Raw genomic sequence first — 24,314 nt, 5'->3', positions numbered from 1 at the left:
ATTAGGTGTCTAATTATAATATAAATTTAAATAAATTTTTGTGCTCTGGTTATTATACCTTAATTGAATTTCAACACTATGCTACGCCACCCGTACTTGCGTGACGCGCATATTTTTGCGAGAATCCAATCTAAATAGCATGCTTAGTGGGGCTCACGTTCGAGAAATTAGCTTGGCAATCAATGTATGAAAAATATCGTAAAACATTTCACGTTTGTATGTGTATCGTTTGCACTATAATACATAAACAATATTATAATTGCTAAATTATGATAAAATTTGAATAACTATCCAGATAGCCAAATGTTAGCAATGTTGGCAAATTGACGGCAAACTTGATCAAATTTAACTATCTGGCAAATTATCCAAATTTTATCATAATTTAGTAATCGACAGCAATTAACGACAATTTGACCAAATTTGTTGATCAGTCTGCTAATATTATTAACATTTTGCTAACTGGGTACTTAAACGTTAACAAAATCAGGATAGAATTTTGTTTGTCGCTCATACACACACGAGCACAAATTTCGTTTTTTTTTTTTTTTTTTTTTTTTTACACACAGTAGCTTAATCCGTAAAAGTAAAATACCCTGCGGGTAAAGACGCCAACGACAACAACAACGACGACAACGACGATGACGGCGACGACGACGACGACGACGACGACGACGACGACGACGACGACGACGACGACTACGACTACTACGACAACGACTACTACGACAACGACGACGACGAAGAAGCTTTGCGACGACGTTGCGGACGAGGGACCGTAAATCCGCGTCGCGGAAGTTCGAGAACGAAGCGGAGGTGTACGAGGTGAACTCCGGAATGCCTTGGGGCAAAACGAAAAAGAGAATGTAGAGCTATAGGGACAGGAGTCGAAGATGTGTTGGTGATGCGGCAGTGGCGGCGGCAGCGATGACGGTGATCCTGCAGGCGGCTGCGGATGGTAGTGTGCACTATGGCGGGGACGATGTACGGGGCAGGTGGGGCGAACTTGGGATGGTAAACAGGGGAATCGTGCATCATCCGAGAATCGAACTTCGCTCTACAACCTCCGGCGGGGTCTAAGATCTCCGCGCAAAGCGAAATTCAATAGGCCATTCCCTCTTAAGAAATGCATTTCGTTATTGACGCGCGGTTTTGACGCGGAAAGGTGTGACTTTCGCAATCTCTTTTTATCGCAAACGCAACGAAGTCACCAATACAATAAAAGTTACCGCTGTCGATTGAAATTAAATTTTCTCTTATAATAATATTTTTTCAGGGAAATAATCTGTTTTTAATTGATTAATAAACTTAATACACTCGGTGCAGGGAACTGAATGTTTGATGTCAGCAAAATCTTTGGCTTTGAATAAATATTATTTTCAAAACCGCGAACGATTATGTAACGTGCGTTAATGTGCAAATTTACCGCTTTGTACCAATCAACGCAACTGTCTATTAAATTGCTATGTGTATTAAATAAGCTTGAAACGCATTTACGTGGCAGCAGGCGTTTATGCACGGCTTCGAACGTTTCAATAGACTCGGCCGAATTGAGTTGATTGAAGTCGAATAGCTCGTTATTGTTGGCAAACTGGTAAGCAATCCTGTCACGCGCATAAATTATTATGGCTTACTTCGATTGTACATATTCCTGTTGTTCTGATAACCGATAAGAATTAATTTCTTTATGCGAGACAACAATATGTGTGGTATCGCTTATAAAACAACTCAATTCTAATACAGCGATTGCATCTTGTCTCCAAAACGCGTAAATACACGTGAATTTAATTACCATAAATCATAGAATATACGGTATACGGTGCAGCGCGCGTACCATTTTACGGTGCCATCATTAGTGCAAATATCGTAGCAAGCGTTCTATCCCCTACAAGTTCGTACATACGACAGATGTTAACACCGAATTAACACGTACAACGTACGACTACACAGCACCGTGGCAAGTTAACTGCGTTGCCGGCACGTCGATATTATCGCAATTTCAGCTTACAACCATAATTAACGCGTACTGTACTAGCCGTATGCCTGAGTGGGCTCTACTAAAATGTACTTTACCTACCATTAACTGCAAGAGATGCGAGATCCAATCGGGCGAAAATGTATTGTCGCAAAGTATTTCGAAGAAGCAAAGTATTATTGTCAATTGCACATTTCGTAATATAGGAGAAGATACTTAAATAAGAAATTATCTTGCATCAGCAGATATAAAGTAAAATTTGCGATTTATACTATTTTTTTAATTGCATACAGATAACGAATAAAATTATATATTTAGGAAACAGATATTTTGGAGAACACATGGATTTGCTAGGATTGATATGGAAATTAACATCCAATAGTAAATATTACAAATGTCCTCTAATCACAATTGGAATGTAATTACGCAGACTAATAAGCAACGTTTATTATCAATATGCACACCAAAGAATTGCTGTATTGCTAATCCATGTATAATATCAGTAATATTAATCGCTAGGCAAATATTGTAGTTCTGGTAAATTTAATAACGACGTCGATAACCTGTTCCTCTGTGTGCGCGAACGTCTCTTCCGTGTTTGCACAAGTACTTCCGTAAGCGGATACAGAGTCGTAATTAGACGCGGGGTACTCGTCGAGAGGAGCACTCGAAAAGTAAACGAGGGACGAGCGAGCAATAATCCAACAAAGACGTGCGCGTACACCCACACATTTACACATTTCTACAATGAGAAACGAGACACGTTTCACATATGTTTTACATATTCGCGCGAAACGATCGTCCAATCTTTGTTGCAACTTTTCAATCTTGTCGCCAATAACAGATAATATTAATTTCAGCAAACAGCCGGGTGAGCGTAAAATTGTAATATCGTTCAGATCAATTCTTGCCGCTTCTCTTTCTCGACTGATCTTCAAATTATGTGACATTTTATTTGAATAACGCTGCAGCTGTATCATACCCTGTCCTCGCTGTTATTTTCTAGGAAATTTCAATTTTAATTATAATTTCAAACGACTGGTAAATGAGACGCATTCATTACCCGCGCTTTATGTCGCCTGCTCGTTCGTGAATGTCCTGCTACGACGTACAACACCGGCGGCAACATCGGCTAATTAATGATCAACGTTGCAGTTCAAAACACGATACATCATACTTACTCTACTCTAGAATTTTAATGCAAAAATAAGTCATTCATTTTCACTTTATAGAAGATAGATAAAATTGGTATTAGAAGAAATAAGCCACGGGGTAGTTTATAGTTTAAACTAATAATTTTTTACTACCTTTTTCTCATTTAATCTTTGAATTTCTATATTTGAAAAAATTATACGTACAATGGGGAGAAAGTAGTGTCCGGTTCCTCGATGATTCAATTGTGCTTATTATCATTACATCTCCGATTAACTGTTGCGCGAATTTGATCTCATAGCGGACACGTGCAGGATGACAAAGGCGTAGGAAGAATATATCGCTTTTACATTCTTTCACGCCCTGTTTCGCAGTACGCGCAGACTCCGATTCGTTTGCAAAATTCCGGCGGGAAAAAACGAGTGACAGAACGAATTATGACGACGCGTTAAATATCGCACGACACGGACGGCAGTCGTAAAGAGGCGTTACCACGTCGCCGATATGCAATGCGCATATATATCTGTCTCCGGTCGGGCGCATCTGTCCGTTCGTCTATCGCTGCGTGTGCAACGGCGTCGAAATGACAGCGACGCTGCCGACAGATCGGCTTCACGGTTGTGGTGGTCGCGGCGGGTAAAAATACGCCGACGAAAAATGTGCAGCCATGCGACCGCAAATGTGCCGAAATTGCGGCAGTAAAACCCACAAACTACCTCTGCGGTGCGCTGCGAGGCGACGATAATGGGGCAATCGTTTGCTTGATTCAAAGAATGCATAATTTGCTACGCAAAATGATAAAATGTATCCACTATAGGCAGATCTTATCCTGCTTTTATTTCCATTTCAAATTTTTTATTCCCTTTAATTCCATGTACTATTTAAATGGACATATCAATTATTAAACAGATTGATAATTATTAACTGATTTAAATTTTAATTTTACAGACAATCATAAAACCATTATTTCCTGAATAAAGATTTACAAAATCGATGAGAGATAAAACAGAACACAAATCCGATGTTTGCATACATCTTCTCAGGAGTGATAAATAATAAATATTAACGCGCGAGTAATTAGCATTTAATTGCACATTCTACTGTGATACTGCGTGGAAGATAAAGGAAGTTTTCCTTGTCACAGCACCAACACATCTACGCGCAGTCTTTTTACTTTCCGCCCCACGAAGCTCTATCTTTCATCTCTACGAGTCGAGTCTCCCCTCATTCCGCATTATTTCCATAATTATATTCAATGTTTTTCTATCCAACACTACGGTGACAGGCGGAAGACAGAAGGTATTACATTCCTTACATAACATTGCGTTCGCAAGAAAGCGAAGATGCTGTTGTTAGACGTGTGTAACTCTTTTTTTAATCCGGAGGATTTGGAGGGAAAAAGCAAGAGAGAGAGCACTAGGTTACACAAAACGACTCTAAAAAGTGCACTGTAACGCGCGCGCGGTACGAAAAAATCTCCCGGGCACCTCGTCAGCCAGTTAATTGCTTTTTAAGTCGAGGTAATATGCGGAGGTCGTGCTTCATCCGCAGCTTTTAAACCACTACCGCGGTGATATTCCCTCGTTGTAGCATGCGGCAGAATTTCATCTTAACTGTTAATGCTCTACTTCGACGCTGGTCGATGTCACAATAATCCAATGATCCAGTGATTAAGTTAGCAGCATCTCTATGAAATAGATGCAACCTTTTAGTATTGCAGACTATTTGCGCTTTAATTTGTGGCACCATTCCCAGTTTCTATTGAAATGATTTATCGAATGTTAAACACGAGATATCAGCGTTAAACGGAGTTCTCATTTATTCAGCGACAATTCTATTGCCAGTTATTTATATTTTATTGTGCAATTGCTTATCAATGTTACATAATTTCAGAATTTTTTCGGAGCTTTTAGATGGTTTTATTTTATCGATCATGGAAAAGATAAAAGTTCATTTTCGTGCTTATAATTTCCATATATTAAATCATATAACATTCATAAATCTCGTTTATTTTTAACTTGAATTATACGAAGAATATTTCACAGCTTTTTTCTCGTTTTACTATATATGTGGGTTTTCTGCGATGGATTGCACGTCTTCTTGACACTCGGAATCTTTTTGTATAATCGCGTTGCCCTCGTGAGCGAACAGTATGCAAATTCCCAGCTAATTTCCTCGCCCGTCTACGCGATGCGCTCATGTCTTACAGTACGTGGCTTGTAATTATCAGGCAGGATATTTGATTTCCTTTACGCAAACAAAGGCACACTCGCATGCCGTTTTCAGTGACCATTTCTATGTGTTTGCGCACACAGATATGTACCTTAGAACACCGGAATTTCGAACCATGAGATCTAGAATGCAATTAAAAATAATATGTCGATTCAGCCAGTCGTTTATCTTGTGTGTATATCTGATCTCGTCGGTACACGTGTGCATAATATGCATACGTATCGCCGAACGCGAGCATCTGTTTCATCATATCACAGACTTCATCAATACGTCGCTAGTATTGATGTTTCGATCTAGTGCATTTCGCGACGCGTCGATTTTAATTCGTGTATCAGAACGGGATCATCCATCGCGTATGCATAAATAACGAATCGCGTGAGCGTTCCGCGCGATTTGTATAATATTTTTTTTTTTCAAATCTGATTCGCGCGCGGACGCGAAACGCACCGTCTGCTCCTGGCGAGAGCCGTGGAGAGAACTGCTGGTCTAGCTGCGTTATATTATATTGCGATATCATAGTGCACGCAGCCGGAGCAACAGGGGACGTGGGGAAGGGGACGCTTTGAACGTGTGTGGGACGACTATGTGCGTGTTCGCGTTCTTCGGATTTAATTTCACGCTTCCATCCTGGCCAAAAACACACGTGCGGACGTTTACGTGTGTACACAAGAGAACACGCCGTGCGTGTACGTGCGGCGAATTGCGCCAGAAAGCGAGAGACCGTCGGCCGGAGGGCGCTATAGGCGTTATTTCCGGTCGTTGTTTTTTCGTGCTCGCCGCCGTCGGAATACGGCTGACGGAAAAAAAAGTAATACCTCTATGTGTGATAGATTATAATCCAAGGATCATAGCGCAACGTGACATATTGCAACCGGCAAAAATTTCAGTTGTCAGTCGTCCGGAAACAAAACTCGCGTAATTTCGCAACGTTGCGTTTGATGTGTATTGCTGATTTGTTTATTAACACTAAAACTCAATGGAATAACAAGACGGAGTATCCGGACTTAATGCGTTTGTGAATGATCATCGGACGTTGCTCATTCGCTTAAAATTCTTACCGAGATTGCTCGACCAAATAATGGAAGTTGCTTTACGTGCATTAGCACATGATGTTACACAATACACAAAGTCTCTCGTCGATTATAAAACACCTCATAAACTCAGAATCGCCTCACAGATAATAATATCGTATTGCCGGTGGCAGAGAAAATAAAGACCAACTTTGTGAATAGAAAAATCAATCTTTTGTTACTCGATTTTAATGTTATTGCAACACGTCATTAACTTTCGTGGAAACTTGTTATCCTTTAATCTTGTAATATTACATTTTTCATTCTAAAAACTTGGGGCCGAAAAAAATTTCGCTGGAAAAAGAATGTATTCTCGGAAAAGAACTATATATATTCGGGAAAAGAAATTATCTTTTTGTCTTATTTTTTTGCGAGGGAAGTGATAAATTCTAAGATCCTCGCGCGCGTGTCCTATCTTCGAAAAATATGTTTCGCCTGGGAGATTTCTGTACTTACGAAACACTCCCTTGGGAGAAACCCGCAGATTTCGCAGCCCTTTGTTTCACGACGAAATAAAACGAAACGCACCAATCATGCCGTGAGAAACGGATGTGACATTTCGACATCAATACTACTTTTTTTCATCAAATATGTGATAAAATGCTTACAAACGAAATTGTCCCTTTTTGGATCCTCTCGTTCTTTTATTCTTATCTACCTGTCTACTACCTGTCTATCTATGTTTGATCATGATTTATCACTTTTCTTAAGATTTGTAAATGTCGGAATACCACAGGTCGATATCTCATTTTACATTGGTCAAAAATCGTTGGCCAACACCAAAGTTTTTCAGGGCATCTTTCGCCACAGGAGAGACTGCTTGCTCAGCTTGTAATCTTATCGAAACTTTCTGTTCCAAAAATATAGAACTAAAAGAAGAATATGCTGATATCAATTATACGGAATGCAATTTGCAAATTAAAATATCATGGATCTGCATTGGACTGTTTATAAATATTTTCACTTTGGAAAGGATACCTGTGATGAAATATTCCGAATAGCTCGAGCAGAATTGGATCCGCCCGGACGAGCCCGGCGGAGCGAAGGAAACGGTTCAGGATTCTTCGATGGGTACGAAGAAGAAAGATGGTCTCGCTCGAACGAATAATCAGAAGGCGCCTCTCGTAATCATTTCGTGCCAATCGAGTAGTTTCCTCGCGCAATCTCGGCCCTCGCGCACCTACGTGGCTGCTCCCTTTAAATCCGCGCACGTGATGCATTCGACTAACGACCCTCCCGGGGAGCTAAAACGTGTCTCTCGAATTAAGCACCCGGCAGCAGGTAGATCTGGAAGGAATCCCGAAGGAATTATTTCCGTGCAATAAACGAATCGACTTGGCGCACAGCGAAGCTCGCGAGAAAAGCTTGCTTCGGTGCGTAAGGCGGGAAAATATTATGAGGTTGAGTGTGCTAGAGGGAATTAAGGCGGAGACTTTAAATATACGAATGTTTTCATATATTTAAATAAGCGGAGTGCCAGCGATAAATTTTCCTTGCCGCTTTTATTTAGAGAGATAAATAACTTGGGGGTTGCTTAAAAACATAAAACTGCGTTTGTGATATTATCCATGTGAAAGATTTAGAAAGGTATCATTTTATGACTTTTCCAACATTTATATCTATAATGGAGCGATATGAAAATAAGAAAAAAATATTTCTCATAAATTTACGAGTGTTAGTATCTCCGCTACTTTTATCATACTATAGATGCTCGCGTATTAAAATTTATTAGCGTAATAGATAACACGTGACGTTGAAAAAACGATAGTTTATTCCGTTTTCTCTCTAAATGCGTAACAGTTGCCATTGTTAAATTTTCACGCGTTGTCCGCTGTGTGGAGCATTCGTTTCGCCGAGCGCCGCGTTTCATTCCGAGCGAACTATCCCATCATTACACGTCAACGAGTCAAAGAACGGAGGATCTCGATCGAGAGGACGGGGGAATAGAAAAGCGGGAAGGTATTGCCAAAGTTCGTCGACGGGAGCTTCCCCCGTCCACCCATTAGCGTGTCAGTCATTCCGGCCGTGTAATTAAATTCCGTGCGCCAATGTCGTCGCGCGTATCCCCGCCCTTCTTTTCGCGAACGAGTCTTTTTCGAAGCTGCCGCCGTATCTGCTCTCCCCTGATTCCTCGAAATCAGCCCCGATGCACACTGTGGACGGTATCAATATTTTCCCTGGGAAAAATGTCGGGTCAGCTCCCGGGAGAGGCGCGGGGAAGGGGAGGACCCGAGGTTGCGCGGAGGGTGATATTCTTTCGGAGAGCTTTCTTGACATCGATTCTATCCATTTCCACGTTTCCTCGCGTTTCTTGCTGCTCTACAGTCTCATTTTCAATTTATCCCCAGCTTCTTTTATCGCATTTTTCGTTTCTCCCTCCTCTTCCCCCCGTCCTGAATCGGAAGGTCCGCCGGCGAATGGACTCGTGCGAATACAACAGATAAAACGAAAGTTTGTATCGCCGCAGGGCCGCTCGCTTAGAGTGGGAGGTCTGGGGAGGGAGACTGATTAATGGACTTCTTGCTGAGGGTGGATGTATAATCGGTGAGAAAAAAATTAGTCCGGAGAAGGCCGGTGGCACGTAGAAAGCTGCACCGCTATGGCTGTAGTACGGTCGATTAATTGGAGTTGTTGGGTGCCGTAATCGTCCGGCCGTTGTTGTTTAATTGTCCCGAGATGACTCGCGCGCGCGTATCATCCCCTTTTTACGTTGTTATCCTGTGCAATTGATATTGTCAATATCGATTTGTTATTTCAGAATAATTGCAGCTGAAAAAGAGGCTTCGAGAAAAATGATATTTTTCGATCTATAAATTCGCCTGTATTGTTTTAAACATAAATTAATGGCCGAAGAGTCTTCATAAATACACGCAGTATTATTAACAATAATATCACTGCGCCAATATGCATTTTCCCCTGTTTTTTTTAATTTTCTGTTCATTTTGATTGTTGCAGGGCGATATCATGGGATTCGTGATATATCCAGACGATGCGCGAACAGGATCGCCGACGCAAAGAGATAAACTTCGAAAATTGTTTCGCGTAGGAAGCACCGCGCCTGTACATCGTTCCTAATTGACAGATAGAAGAGAGGGAGAAAGAGAGTCAGCGGCGGAGGTAACTAGAAGCGGGAATGAGAAGAGGGTAAGACGGAAGACACGAAGTAGCGTTCGAAATTTACGAGTGAGCCTGTTTGCTTGCACGGCGCGGGATCCGAGGTGGTGTCTAGGGGCGGTCGTGTGCCATAACAAATGGTCCAGCCGTGAACCGGCTCGCCGTACAACGACACCGGAAACAGGCGGCAGCTCTAGCGAGCGAGCGAGCGAACGAACAGGAAGATCCGCAAGAATTCGCAAGCATGCGGATGTGAAGCTTCAAGCACGGTCCGTCTGGCTGTCACCCTCCCGCGTGGCGAATTGTTCCGAGGTACGTAAGCTGAACGGAGTGGCTCGTTTTTAGCCATACATCGTCCGAAGACAAGATGTCTCCGAATTGTCGACGATGAGACGGCGCGCGCGTCGCGGCGATCGTCCCGTGAGAGAGCGCGTCGCGATTTTCTAATACGCAATTACTCGACTGAAGAATGACGTGGCGCCGCGCAATTACTCGACGCTGAGACTTCGGAACGAGTCAATCCACGGTAACCCAGATGGGTTAAAGACGGCCGCGACTGACGGCGCGATCTCGTGCTGCTGCCGAAATGGCGATCGTACCGCGAAAGTGCAACAAGTGGTGTCCAGAGCCTCGATGCTGAGACGTCATCGATGTTACTCGACAGACGGACGAGGGGATTTGATCCAGGACCGATCAGGTTCGCGAGCCGGCTGGATCGAAGCTCTCGAACGGGAGGACCGCCGTTGTTTACGACGTACGCGATGCCGGCGGGATTAAGCGCGTCTAATGAACTCTGAATCCGTTTCATCTCGTCTCGAGTACGATCGTCTCGAAATTTCTTCGTGGGGGTTTCCTCTACCGAGTTAAGTAGATTTACTTCCTTTTCGAGGGAAAACGTTCGGCCAACGAATCGAGAGTTGAGAGATTCCGGTCCAATGCTGTTCGTTAACGTCATCAAAGAGCACTTCACTGACCGAGAGATCGAAAGGTGGACGAATAGCAGCTTCGAGCTGAGATTTTAGCTTGATTTCTGGCCACTGGCTTCTCACTCGAGTACGTGGATCCGTCGGAAAGTTATAAAAATTTTTATATATATGGATCATCTGGAATGAAAGAACATAGTGTCAATATAAGTTAATATAATACGTGTTAATACGTGTTGAAGCACGTTTCTCAATACTGCATGGTGATTCAATCGGAAGAAAACTGCAAACGCAAGTCCATGGCGACGAAGGTATTTGATGCTGAACAAACGAAGCAGACATTCGTCGGCAGTTATCAACGATTCTTGGAGTTACTATCGGATCTTCTGTCGGCGGATCTGTTGAATAACAGCGCAATCGTTGCAACAGCGTTTGCGCGCCGCGGGCAACGTCGACCGACTCGCTCAAGGATAGAGACTTGGCGATAATCCACGACGAGGTGTTGTCGCATCCGCAAAGACGTCGTCGAATGAGACGATAGTAATGAGGATATCCGCGAACGAAGCTGGCGTTCCTCTACTAGGCGCCGTTGGTCCGCGCTACGTCGTCAAGCAGGCGACGGTGAAGCGCTGCGTTGTGGCGCTACTGTTCGTCTCTATGGCCAGCATATTCTATTACACTCACTATATCATCAGCAGTGGACCATTATCCAGGTAAGCGCAAACAACGCATGAGCAATTTTTATATTTTTTAAATGAAACACTCGCGATTAATGAAACATTTAATTTTTTAAATGTCTTAAATTTATGAATTTAAAAAATGGAGATTAATTCTATAATTATAAATCTGAAAAATTATTGTTTGCCTAAGAACATTTAAAATGTCCGCAAGCGTTGTAAACAGGATAACATCTAATTAACACATGAATTTTGCACGCGACATTTACTGGAGACAAAACTTTCGCGAACGCTTTTTGTGTAAAATTTAATTCTCGTGGAAAAATATTTGTACAGTTTTTTCGGATTGTTGACTGTGAAAATTTCAATGTCTTGATCGGAATGCTCGTAATGACGTAACTAAAAAAACTTCGCTCATTGCCACATAGTAACAGTGGAATTGCATTAGCAGAACCTTGAAATGCATGTAGTTTGATAATACTACTGCGATAATAGTACTGAGATAACACCATGCAAATGCAACAATTGTTGTTCGGAAAATACATTAGCAAGTTCAATGCCGCGAGAGAGAGGTGATTAGTATTGAAGGGCGCAAGGTAAGTCGTCTGGCGAAAAGCGAAGTAGGATGGGGACACTTTTAATTACTTTGTATGTAGTCAAGTGTGGTAAAGCTGGCTAATTAGAGCTACGAGTTGGCTGGCCAGTCGCGCCGACCAGTTTGTAACTCTGAAATAGCGTGGTCGCGTGCTACGTCGCTACTAATAGTAGGGCATCTTCCGCAAGAAATCTCGCGCGTCGCAGACAATTTCTCTTGATATCTTTTTTTTGCGGGCCAATAATATGGAAAAACTAAGCGCGGAATGGATGCAAACAAATGCGAATGACAATTAACTGCGAACTTTAGAGATAAATTATCTTCTGTTTGGACTCTTATTTTCTACATTTAAGTGGCAAATTTTTCTTTTAACATATTAGGAATTCTAAAATCTTTTGCTCATAAATCTATTGAATATATAGAAATCCCGAAAACGATATGCAAATTTCATAGGGATTCCTGACATAAGATAATGGATAAAAGAAAAAACAGAGATAGTTCATCACAATTTCGCGTGAAGATAATAACTAGAAATTACAATGCCAGCGAGAATTCTGTGAAAAATAATTTTTGTTAATGTAGGAATGCTGGTAGTATCAAAACGCATTAATCTAGCTTAGCAGCACCGTATTCCATGTTCCGAAGTAATAAAATATTTTTGTCACGCAGCTAACACACCATCCATTAAACACGTAGCTGTTATCAAGAAAATCACATACAGGAAAATTATACTAATTATTTTTGATAATCGAAGAATAAGACACGAAGTTATCAACGACTATACTACCATCGCAAAATATTTCAAATTCGATGCATATCAAATGAATCGATGCTATAATTAAAATGTCGAATTCATTATTTTATTTATGATAATTATATCTTTGTTAAAGAATGACGTTAAAAACTCTTAATGATTTTTTAAAACAAATTTGCAAACAAATCGCAAAATGGTCTTTGATCGCTTCATGTTCGGCAAACGAAGGCGGCAGTTCAGCACGCAGGCGGAGATATTTGAGAATTTTAGCAGACGGATCCCTCCTTCCGCCGTAAACTAACCGAGTATCCGAGAACTCTTATGCAGAAAGCTTGAATAACCCGCGCAAGGACGAAATAGTTTGTGGACTTAGCAAATTGGCAGGTACCTTCGGTCTTAGAGACGATCCAATTTAAATCAAATCGGAGCGCACAAGTATATGTATGTAAACACGAGTGGTACATATGTATGACGAGTGTGTTATATATTCCTGTAATATAACTGGCCCAATTCCAGTTTTCTTCGGCATCCTGCGGTCCTGTATAGCGATGCCCGTCGGGCAGGGAAGTAAATTCACAGTTAATTAGCGAAGACGAATAACCCCACAAATCGAGACGCTCGTTCCATTTCTACAGCGCATTCAATCTGTCTCCACGATAGCGGAGGCGACATGCAAGTGTTGCACCTGCGGTGTTTGTCGGCGTATACTGCAGTAATGATTACAGCTGTGCTTTCGAAATATGTATGTAGTAACATATATATATAACCAAAATTGAGCGTATCGCGTGAGCGACAGTGGAGGTGATATTTTCTAAGGTGCGGAAATTATATGGCCGATGCTTTAGCAATTACGTACACGCGAAGTTTCGTATTTTTCCCGCGCGTGCGGGAATCGAAGTAATTAAAGTATAATTTCCCGCGTGCTACGCGACGCGAGTCTCGTTGTCGAGTGAGAGCTTAACAAGTTTTCTTCGGCGAGTAATCGGACAAGCTTGTTTCCTGAAAACCGATATCCTTCGCGCATCGCTTACGTCACGGGAAAGTTCGGGATATATTTTTCACGGCGTGACAGTGTTGCCGAGTTGCAAACAGCTTCAAGAATGTAAACCGCACGTTTACACGAACGCGAAGCTCTCTCGCGAGCCGTGCGGGGATCATAATTTAACTTCGCTGCAATACTAACGGACATATCTGTTACCATAAAATATTCGTTATAATCCTGCAGCGCGCTTCATATTGGAGAAACTGGAAGGGGTGAGATATATGACTTGTTACTACGATACGCTACTATATCCCGGAGACCAAGAGACCACCGCATAAATCCTCATGCGCGCGCTATCGAGTTAAATGATAATACCATGATCTTACGCGAATCAATCTTAGTAGGTAACCCGCGGCACATTGTAGAACTCCGTAACCGATCGCAGCGCGCGAATGTCCGTCTCTATCGTCAATCATGGAAGCTAATATACACAACGCGGACATTGACATGTAATTTCACATTTGCGCTGGCAGTTTCATAACCGTCTATATAATCGTGACTGGACAATCCTGACGAACGTACGACGATATCTCCGAAACTGTATCCCGAGACATTGCATCTAGGTATTTATAATTGCACTGTCAATCCAGATAGGACAAGATGTAGCACTACATGCGATTTATTGAAATCCAATAATAGATATGACAGCACTCGTGTTAATCGTCAAGTGCGACATATTTCATTTATCTACGTTAGATCGTGCAAATTGTTATAGATTGTTTTAGCAACGGCAGAATCTTGATGCATAAAGTTTTTTTGAAACGAAACGTAATTGCAGATAAAATGAGAATGAACTTTTTTTGTCAAATAAAAATTTTCTTTTCACTTTTATATAAAAGAGATTATATCAATTTTTTGTTGAAAGACTGCTGTATTCATACTGCGCTTTGTAAAAGTACTAAGCATTATTTTTATGAGAATAGTATCGCGGTAATAATTCACATTTCTTGATTGGTATTTTACATTAGCACATGTTGCATGAATTCATAATGAATATTTTAGCGGTATTCTCAAAGAGTTGTCGCTCAACAGCATTGCTACCATAGTAAAATACATCATCATGATGGCAGTAACAAATTAATGGAATCCACGGCGACGCACAACATGGCAATTTTAGATCGCTCGTAGGATTCTGCCTCGCCGCGTCGCGATAGTGTCAGCTGTCGCGGCGTCTGCAGTTATGCATCGCTGTTTTTGTGCGCGGGCGCGTTATCGCGCGATAAATCGTTGTTTTACATTTTGGACAGTGACGCGTAAAAGCTATTTAAAGTAGGATGCTGAGACACAAAGGCAGCAACGGGAAATTTATCGTTAACGGTATCGCGACTTTTTTTGTCCAGTGTTGCAACGCACGAGTCTTTCTCCGTGAAATAATATCTCACGGACTTCCGTTGGTTACACTGTTAAGAAATCTGTTTATCTCCGGAATAATTCTTTCACCATTAATCTAAGAACACGCGATTATGCTGTCATCGTGATATCTCGCACAGCATGTCGACGAGTGGATGAGGAAAATTACTAGCTAAAGACACCGTCGCGAAAAAATCGTCTCCTGTTAAACGCGAACGCGTATGCACGCGCGGAGTAAAAGGCGGAAGCGCGCGCATTCACGATAGGAGATATGAAACGCGACTTTATCTTTCTCTCTCTCTCTCTTTCTCTCTTCGTTGGTAAGACGAGAACCAATCGGCCGGTCTATTCCGCGACGCAAACGTGCCGTGCACTGAAGAAAGAGAGGCGCATTCTCTGTCGTGGGACATGAAATGCGGCCGGATGTTTGTCGCACGCCCAATCAGCGTCAATTCAAGCTTCTCTTTCGACCGGCCTTACGTCGGCGCTAAGCTTCCCACATGCTGCACGTATGCAGCTCCTTCCTACTGCTAGCCACGCGTCTTTTGCATGATACGTCTTGCTCTTGAACCCCGAACCACGCCCGTAAAAATAATCGAACGCGATAAAGTAGATTTTTTTCCTTTGAAAATTGCATATTATGCATTGATTATCTTCTTGGGAAAGTATAAACATATTTTCTCTTGCAGCATCTCATCAAACTGACGTAATTAATCGTCTCTAATTTAAAGAGACAGGTTTATTTATTCTAACTTGTTAGTCATCTAAAATCGTATCTCGTTATTAATATTTATTCCTTACACTTTTATTTATTGCCGGAATAAATCTTGTAGACTTTAGTATAATTTGTTCCTTTTTGAAAGTTAATCACTTGCAATTAGCGTTAAATACTTAACAAAGATCGTTTATTAATAGGATATTGATATCTTTTATTTGCCTCTTAAGATTTATGTACGTATCCATATCTTGTTCTTATAACGAATCTTTTGATGATATCCGCGTAAACGTTGATTTAATTTCTGAACTTGCGACGTTGCAAATTAAAACCAGACTTATAGCCTGGCTTACAATCTGAAATTAACTAATTAAATTGCGAACGCCGCGAGAGCTCTGCCGACGCGACGACCGGTATCGCGAGTATCAAGGATAGAGTTTGTTCAACGTAGCGATGCATTATTCATCGCGTTTATACGCCCACGGAGTTTCGATTATTTTTAACAATTATCTTCTCGAAGTAGTAGCAGTCGAATTATAGAAACTTCTTCGCGAGTACCTTGCGAAATTTATTCAGATATTAACTTAAACTTCAATGCTAGTTTTCTTAACTTAATCAAAGATCTTTAAATAATTGATTTTCAATACACAGATATCGTATACAGATAAAGCTGTTTATCTTCAGCGAGTAACTAAGATATTTTCAATTTTATTTTCAATTTATTCAAAAATTTTATTTAATTTTAATGAAGGAAAATCACAAATTCTCTTTACTATATCGGTATTTAATATAAATATCTTCCATATCTTTCAATACTTTTGTTGATCGAGCATATGATTCGTGTGTATCGAGCGAAAACAATTTTCAATGGGAACTGCGAAATGGCGGTATCTACAAGGATTACAGGATGCTTGAAAGTTTGAAGAGGCAGAGACAATATGCTGGGCGAACAAACATAATTTTCGACGTATCCCGATTTCGATGCTTGTCCTCCCAATAGAGCAATATATCGCGCAAGAAAGTTATATATCGTACGACTTTGTCCGCGAAGGATAATCGCAAAGGACGACGACAACGGAGGTGAATCTTTCGCTTTATCGACTTCCGAAGCTATCAGGCAATGGAAGACCATCACGGAAGTCACATTCGATGTTTACTCTCGAGACAATTCAGCCGTCGGTAGACCACAGCCCATATAGCTACAGGCTTTCTGAAAATTGACTTTAATTTTGTACATGTTTTCCTTTTTTTTTTACTTATATTGTCATAATAATACTAATATCTATATTGCCATAATAATAACTTTTTAATTTAATAATCCATAATATAATCTACTCTCACAAACATAATAGTGCGTAATCATAAAATATCTCGAAAGTCCAAGTGAAATGCACTAAATACATTAAAGCAGGATAAACGGATACCAGCTCCGCTCTCCTTCCGCTTTCTCCTTGATGTCGTGCTTTCTCACTACATCTAACAGATACTCTCCATTTCCACGCACGACTGCACCCTAACTTGGTCTATGAAATTCCGGCACGGCGACATTTCGCAGACGGCATCGAGCGGTAATTGCCGGTGTGCCGGCAAAAAAAGAGGGGAAAAAAAAACAAGAAAAAGAGCGCGTGTCCGTAGCTCGTGGTGTAATTTCAGGCCCTCCACCGCGATGCCTCTCACTTTTTATTCTCCCGCGCACCACTACGGCGATTTACACCAAAGTCGCGCGTGTATGTAAAGTACGTGCATCGTTCTTTAGCGAAGAGGAAAAGCAGGAAAGGCCGGGTGGTGCGGTCTCATTAGCGACGGCAACGGCCAGGCAAAAACTCGAGGAGCACTCGACCGAGAGCCGTCGGTCCGTCCGTTCGAAAGACGGAAGAGAGTTGCCGCCGCCGCCGCCGCCGCCGCCGCCGCACGGGATTTAATCGGCGATCGTGAATACGCGCGTGCACACCGTGGACTGAAGGACGGTGGATAAAAAGCCTTGCAATTACGGCGAGTTAAATGGAAAGCCGTGAGCACCCGCATTGGTTCCGCTGGAGATCGCGCGCTAATCGCGATCTCACAATCGTCGGAGGAAACGCGTATTCGTTAGTGTCAAGATTTTGTACTTATTCAAAGCGCTCTCGCTACGGGGCATTTTACTAAAAGAACATGCAAATAAATTGTAATATATTACTTCGAACCGGCAGTGATTGCATTAATTACATTACGTTAAAATTTTCTCGTTATTTTTAATAGCTTTTATTTTGCATTTTGATTGCTTTGATAGAGCGATCGCTTTGATCAGACATCGGAATTGTTTGAAAATAGCAAATTGTCCGGGCTGGCCAACTGTCATCTTTTATTGAATAAAATTGCATCTTTATACCCGCGCTTTCCAGTGAATAAAATATTGGCGTCTGATCAAAGTTACACCCGAGATCAAAGTGCTCTCAACTCACAGTATATTTTCTAGAGACACATACTCCCCGCGTCGCAAGAGAACACTCGAATCTCAATTGGTTTCTCGACCCTACTATCGATTTTCATCGTGACAAGAGAAAAATAATTCCTGTCAAATGTCGACGTAGCAAAACAATATACGACGTCGCTGTCGTCACGCGCGTGAAACTAATTAAGCGCGTTAATTCATCGCGATAACGAGTAGCCGATCCATCCGCTAAATAATACGGTGTCACGCGGCCGTATCACAAATCGTCACGCATTCCGGGCTGGACCGCGGCGGCACAATGTGGTATGCACATCCAGGCCATTAACATTGTCCTGTTGCTTTCGCGGGTGCGTGAGAAGCGACCCCTAATTCTGTCAATCCTGAGAGCGGCTGTACCTCCGGTATGGAGGCTGACCGTAGTGTGCCAGCGATGTTAACTCGTAATTCTCATCGATTCCGGTGTAAATATACCCGTGAGCATGTATATGGCTATGCAGGATTTCCGTTACGCTAGATATACCGCGCGCAACACGAATTGCCGAGGAACGGCCGGTACAAAGGGGAATGAAACGTGCGTACACGCGCGACAGTCGAAACACGAAATGCGGTTCGGAGGCGAGCCGATACCCCTCCCTCCCTTCGAAGAATTAATAGCTGCGAGTATCGGCGACTGCCGTCGATATCGCTCGGTAGCCGCGACCGAAAAGTACGTATTGAACACATCGGTACGCGCTGCAGTGGCTACGTGCGACGTGTTTTTTTTCGTAGAGTGCGGAGAATTAGCGAGCACGGCTGTGCACGAACTTGGGTACTTGCTTGTCCCGAAACAATGTTCGAAGGGGAAAAACGAGTTTCCACTTGGCTAGTGCGATCGCGATTTCCTATACATTTGTGGGTGCATTGAAGGTGAAAGGTATGTGTACTTGTTTCGAAATGTAAATCTCGTGAAAAAACACAGTTGTTTACAGAAATATTGTAAAAATAAAACGGTTCAAGATAGTTAAATTTGTGCATTTCGTAAAATACAAGATATTAGCCTTTCACAATTTTTTAAAATAGTTTTTTAATAGTTTGATAGTTTTTTAAATAGGTTTTTGATAGGTTTTTAAATAGTTTTTTAAAATAGTTTTTTAATATTATTTGAACTTTCTAATACACTTTAACAATAATTTTCGTTATTTGTCAAAGTAAGACGCTCAGCGACGATACTTGAAAAAATTTTTAATGTGTTTAAATGACAGAATTATGAATAAAATTTTAAATATCGTAGAATTCCTATAAAAGGTGCAGGATTTTATTATAAAAATAATTTTTTTTCGAAAATCATGATACCATGTCGTATAAATACAACACGATACATTTGTTATCTGGAAGTCTTTTATAATTATTCAATTTCCATGTGTCAATCGCATGAAAAGTCTCGCTGAATTAATCAATGGTCCGCAATCATTAATCGCGTCCATTCGTAACATGTGATCAGACGCATTCACCAGGTGACAATCAGCGCGATAGCCTGCCAAGCTCACGGATAATCCTTGATCCGTGATCTTGGTCGAGCGTGTGCGCACATATCACGCGAGGTATACGTATGACGCACTCGTTATTGGACGTGGACAGTTTCGGTGGATTTGGATGAATTAACTGTAGAGTAAGACGCAAACATGCGGCCATCACAGTATACAGATATCTGATCGGTTGCGCAGTTCTGCAAGGGGCTCTATTCAAAACGTTTGCGATACCCTTGTAGCTCTGGCCAGCGTGCACATACAACCCGATACCTTATACCTAATACCACGCATAGGAAGCTACGCGCGCTCAAAGAGACGGTTTCACCGAGCATCGGACGACGAATTAGTCATCAAACGTAACGGAAACGGGATCGCCTTTAAGGCTTTGTACCAGTCATTGCGTATTGGACTGTGACATCAGAAACGAGATATTACATGGAATTTACTCCCGCGACAACTTCCAGTGAATCAGCTCTTTTATTTGCTATTATTACCGTACAAAAAATAACTTACAGTTTAGTAAAGTGACTTTAATCGTTTAAAAAATAACGTAAAATTTTTCAAGCATGAAAAATAGCTCTATAATTTTCTCTTTATTAGAAAAGTATTATACAAATTTTGTATATAAGTTTTAGTGTATTATAATTTTAACTTTTTAATTTATTATATTTTTTAAATATAATATGCTGTAATGCAGCAATTTCAGCGCGATACGCTAATTCTTATAACGTATGCTAGTGGCATACACGGGGAATAAAAATTGAACGTTATACCATAGTTTGCAAACTCCAAAAGCTACCAACAGCCTAGTTGGAACTCTCTCCAGCAGATTTAGTACATAGTTACTCTCAATACAGGGTTGGGATCTTCGCGGATCAACGAGTCCTAGCTCGGCATCCAAACCAGGCGGTTTCGCTGAACTTGGTGAACTTGTAACATGTCGCGCGAAACGCGGCGCGATCAATACGAAAAACGTTACAGGATTCACAACCGAAACGAACGCAAACTATTCGCAACTGCGCTTACTCCCACGACGCGAACTACTACGAAAGAAATTTGTGAATCGCGCGCGCATGCAACGATCGTTAATAAAGCGTAGAGTAAGAGGTAATGCGAGCCGCATAGTTCGCCGCGTTATCTCGTGACGTGCAATTCGTTCTGAAGGGCGTGGCTCAGGTAAATTTCCATGAATTAACCCTTGGACGCCGCACAAATCTCCCGTAATGTCGCTGTTATTCTCTATACACTCGCACGTCCGTGGCCCTCATACATTCCTGTTCAGCTCGTTGAGATGTTATATCCGTGTCCTATTTAACGTACGTGGCATCTGATACTCGTTGCGGGTACACACATACTTGTATGTAGCGCACAAACCGCTGCACGGTTCGGCAACACAGGTACCATAGAAGTGAGCTTTAATATACTCGTTAAAAGACTCGTGTGCGGAGATACGCCAGCGTGTTCCGACGTGTGGTCGTAAAGGCACACGATAATCACGTGTTTAATCATACCGCGTCTCGAAATTAACACGAGAACCTATCGAGACACTTCCGCAAAGGGGTAAGCCGACACTGTGATGAGGAACCCTTTACCTCCGTCGATTTTGCCCTTCTCGATGAAACTACCTGCGGTGGGTTAAACGAAACGGGACACGTTAGAGAAACTCGGCGTATCGATGTTCAAGTATTTCAGAAAAATGTGAAATGCTGTCGAGATCACTCGGAGCGAAAATATGCAACGGGATAGTTTGTAGCGCACTATGAAATTCGCGTTTGCACTCACACAGCCACTCTTTGGATTAGCCTTAGCGACATCTTTGATAATCCAACGCGCTTGAAAGAAACTAAATTACGAGCAACACTTGAATTAGTCAACATGCAAAATAAACGTAATTAGAAACCTATATCGATACGCGTAGATACGAATTTATGTTGTATGTCTTATATGATCTAATTCTGTTGTAATTCAGATCAATTAGAATTGTGACATCCTCGATAATTGAAAAGAGTTCGGGCATAATCGATAAGCGATACCAATTGGTCCATAATATTCGATAATGTGTAAAACTGACACGGTTACAGAAGAAGTTATCAATATTGCCGATACGAGCACACATACTCAAATGGCAAATTCGCTACAACGACAATGCGCGCACGGTGTGATATAAGTCATGTCGCCCATCGGGGAAGCCAGTAAATGTATCGTATCGCCGTGAAAACATGGCGCGGCTGGATTTCTCCGCCGCTGGCTCTCTGAAAGCCGGACCCAGGTGATTTCTCGTCGTACATCCCCCGCCCCGGCCCCGGGTATCGTGGTAAAGGGTTCCGTGGCTATAGCAGAACTAGCGGATAGCGATAAAAACGAGTTTCGCGCGAGGAGGAATCGGCGAAGACACAAAGGGGAAGACAGCGGCGATATGTTTCGAATTGTGCGGAGTTGATATACGACGCAGTCGGATATAGGAGGACGCAAACGTGGGTGGAAGGAAACCTGGTGGACGGACAGATGCCGTTGGTAACTCCAGAGCAGAATGGGAGCCAATAATTCTTTGTGCCCAAGCAGGGAGCGCCTCGCCGTGCGGATAGAGATACGTACGACACAGCGCGCATCCATACGTACGTATGTATGTATGTACGTATGTACGTGTGTGTCCGCTATATGCGCGTGTATAAATTGTATCTCCCTTGAACGGTACATCATGGTTGACCGATTGCGCGCTATTGATTAGGATTCCAATTATTGGAGACGGCTCCGGCTATTTTTATTTTTATTTTTTGTTCGGGATCTTTCGTGCGACGACTATGAAACCTTTTTATTTGCCCGCATAAAAGAGATGCCGTATTACTCGTGCACAGTCCTCCGACATTTCCCCTCCCAATCGTGAAAGTCCGCGCGAGTCTCATTATCGCGAAAGTCATTGAATGAAATTACGTAGTAACCTCGTGCGAGCGTCGCGAAATAAACAATTCGCTTGTTAAACGATGCGGAATATTTTATCATTCGTGCTTTGCGCGTTTTCAAATGGTTTCGCGGAATGAACATCGCGAAATTGGCATCGTATGGCGAAATAAAAATCGATGAAAATGCCTCGAAAAGTTTGCGCGCTTTTCGCGTATTTCACGATGCATTTACGACTTGAATGGCACAGCCGGGTATCATCGTATCAGTTGTTGAAGTATTTATCGATGTAAACACGCTTGATACGAAGCTGCATCAAGGGGCTTCACACCGATAAGTCATATTCTTTCACATTTCTCGAGCACGACTTTGCATTATCGACATGATAGCAGATTTCCGCTTATCAAAAGGCTGATTTATGCTTTACTGCAATAATTCCGCTGCGCATGCGAATAAAAAAAGAAACGCGGAAATTGAGAGACATTTGACACTTTCGCGATAACGATGAGCCCAATTAATTCCGCGAATATTTCATTTTTCGATTCATACACTTTTCGCTGACAAAATAAAATCCACATTTACGAAGTTGGTAATTAAATTTATTTTTTATAAATGATTTACTTGTGTGTGCGTGTAAAATTTTGACAAATTTTAAAGTAATACCAGAAATGAATTCAGATATATCTAACAGTTATTTTAATTCACTCGACTCTTTAATTTATTCTAAAAACTGAATTCCGTCAATATGTGATATTTTGCGATTTATAAAGGAAAATCTACAATGGAGAATTATATGAATTTGTCATTTAATCCATTAGACACATTTGTAAAATGGAATAATTTATCATAATAGATCAAAATTTTACTTTAATTATTACGGCGTATATAAACTGCAATGCGTTTCAATTTTATATTCGTGAAATAGAAATTCATAGATCTAATTAATTTGTAATAAAACTAAACGATAAAAAACTTATTGAGAGATTGCTTTTCTGCCGAATTTTTTATTGTGAATACATGATAACAAAAGTTTTTTTTATCGTTTACGTGAAAAGCTTTTTGTGAAAAAGTAATATCATCGTGCGGATGATGTTACACGCGTTCGCAAATATTATACCACCGCTTTGAATCAAAAAGTCGTTCTTCAATTCAATCTTTTATTATTTTTATACATCTGGTGCTATTTATATAAGATACTAATTATAGATATATATTTAGATATCTGTAACACAAATAACATATTAATTGCGCCAAATTTTAATGTTTATTTGCATCAGATATCAAAAATGGAATAGTTTCCAGAAGGACTCGCAATTTCATTTGCGCCTGCGTTACCATTCGCGTGAGTTGCCGTAATGGTCACAGTCGAAATAATAAAATTGAATTAAACGTTGTGTCGATTGTGCCCAAATCTCCACTCTCCCCCTCTCTCGACCTTTAATCCGTCGTTTAACGAACGAACCGTTTTTAGATGTGAGAGATGTCGCGGTAAGCTTCTTTTCCGCGATATTGCGAGCAGATTACCGTCGAAAAGAGAGTTATTCGGCTGACCTCTCTGAAACCTTGTAGCGCTATGCAGATCCTGCTACGGTGGCGTGAGCACCAATTATAACCAAAGCCCGTTAAACGGATACAGACGATTTGCGAGAAAACGACCACAAATGAGATAAATTCTAATAGGCTTGCTTCCAGGATGCTCAGTTGAGCTTTGACTATATTTTCACCGTAATCACTATTAAATTCAGTTTTTCGTTATCTTCTATCGGTCTTTCGTAATATTTAACGCGTATTTGCGATTCGTAATTCTTACGCGGCCCCGTAATATTCGCCAGATAATATTCACTAGGTTCTCATGCCGTGAATAATGCCGTCAAAGCAGCT

The 24,314-nt window shown here is 41.4% G+C and overlaps 1 protein-coding gene across 2 annotated transcripts in view; it reads left to right on the top strand.

Moving 5' to 3' along the window:
• Positions 1-24,314, top strand: part of sfl (N-deacetylase and N-sulfotransferase sfl) — a 236,944-nt gene that overhangs the window by 162,148 nt on the left and 50,482 nt on the right. For both annotated transcript variants that reach the window (XM_067351321.1, XM_012374430.2), the window contains one exon: positions 9,382-11,176. In XM_067351321.1, the coding sequence (XP_067207422.1) occupies positions 11,007-11,176 (170 nt within the window). In that variant the 5' untranslated portion in view covers positions 9,382-11,006. The remainder of the gene's footprint in view (positions 1-9,381; positions 11,177-24,314) is intronic.

The sequence above is a fragment of the Linepithema humile genome, chromosome 3 (genome assembly GCF_040581485.1).
Source record: "Linepithema humile isolate Giens D197 chromosome 3, Lhum_UNIL_v1.0, whole genome shotgun sequence".
NCBI classification, from domain to species: domain Eukaryota; kingdom Metazoa; phylum Arthropoda; class Insecta; order Hymenoptera; family Formicidae; genus Linepithema; species Linepithema humile.
This window is presented reverse-complemented; position numbering and strand designations above follow the sequence as displayed.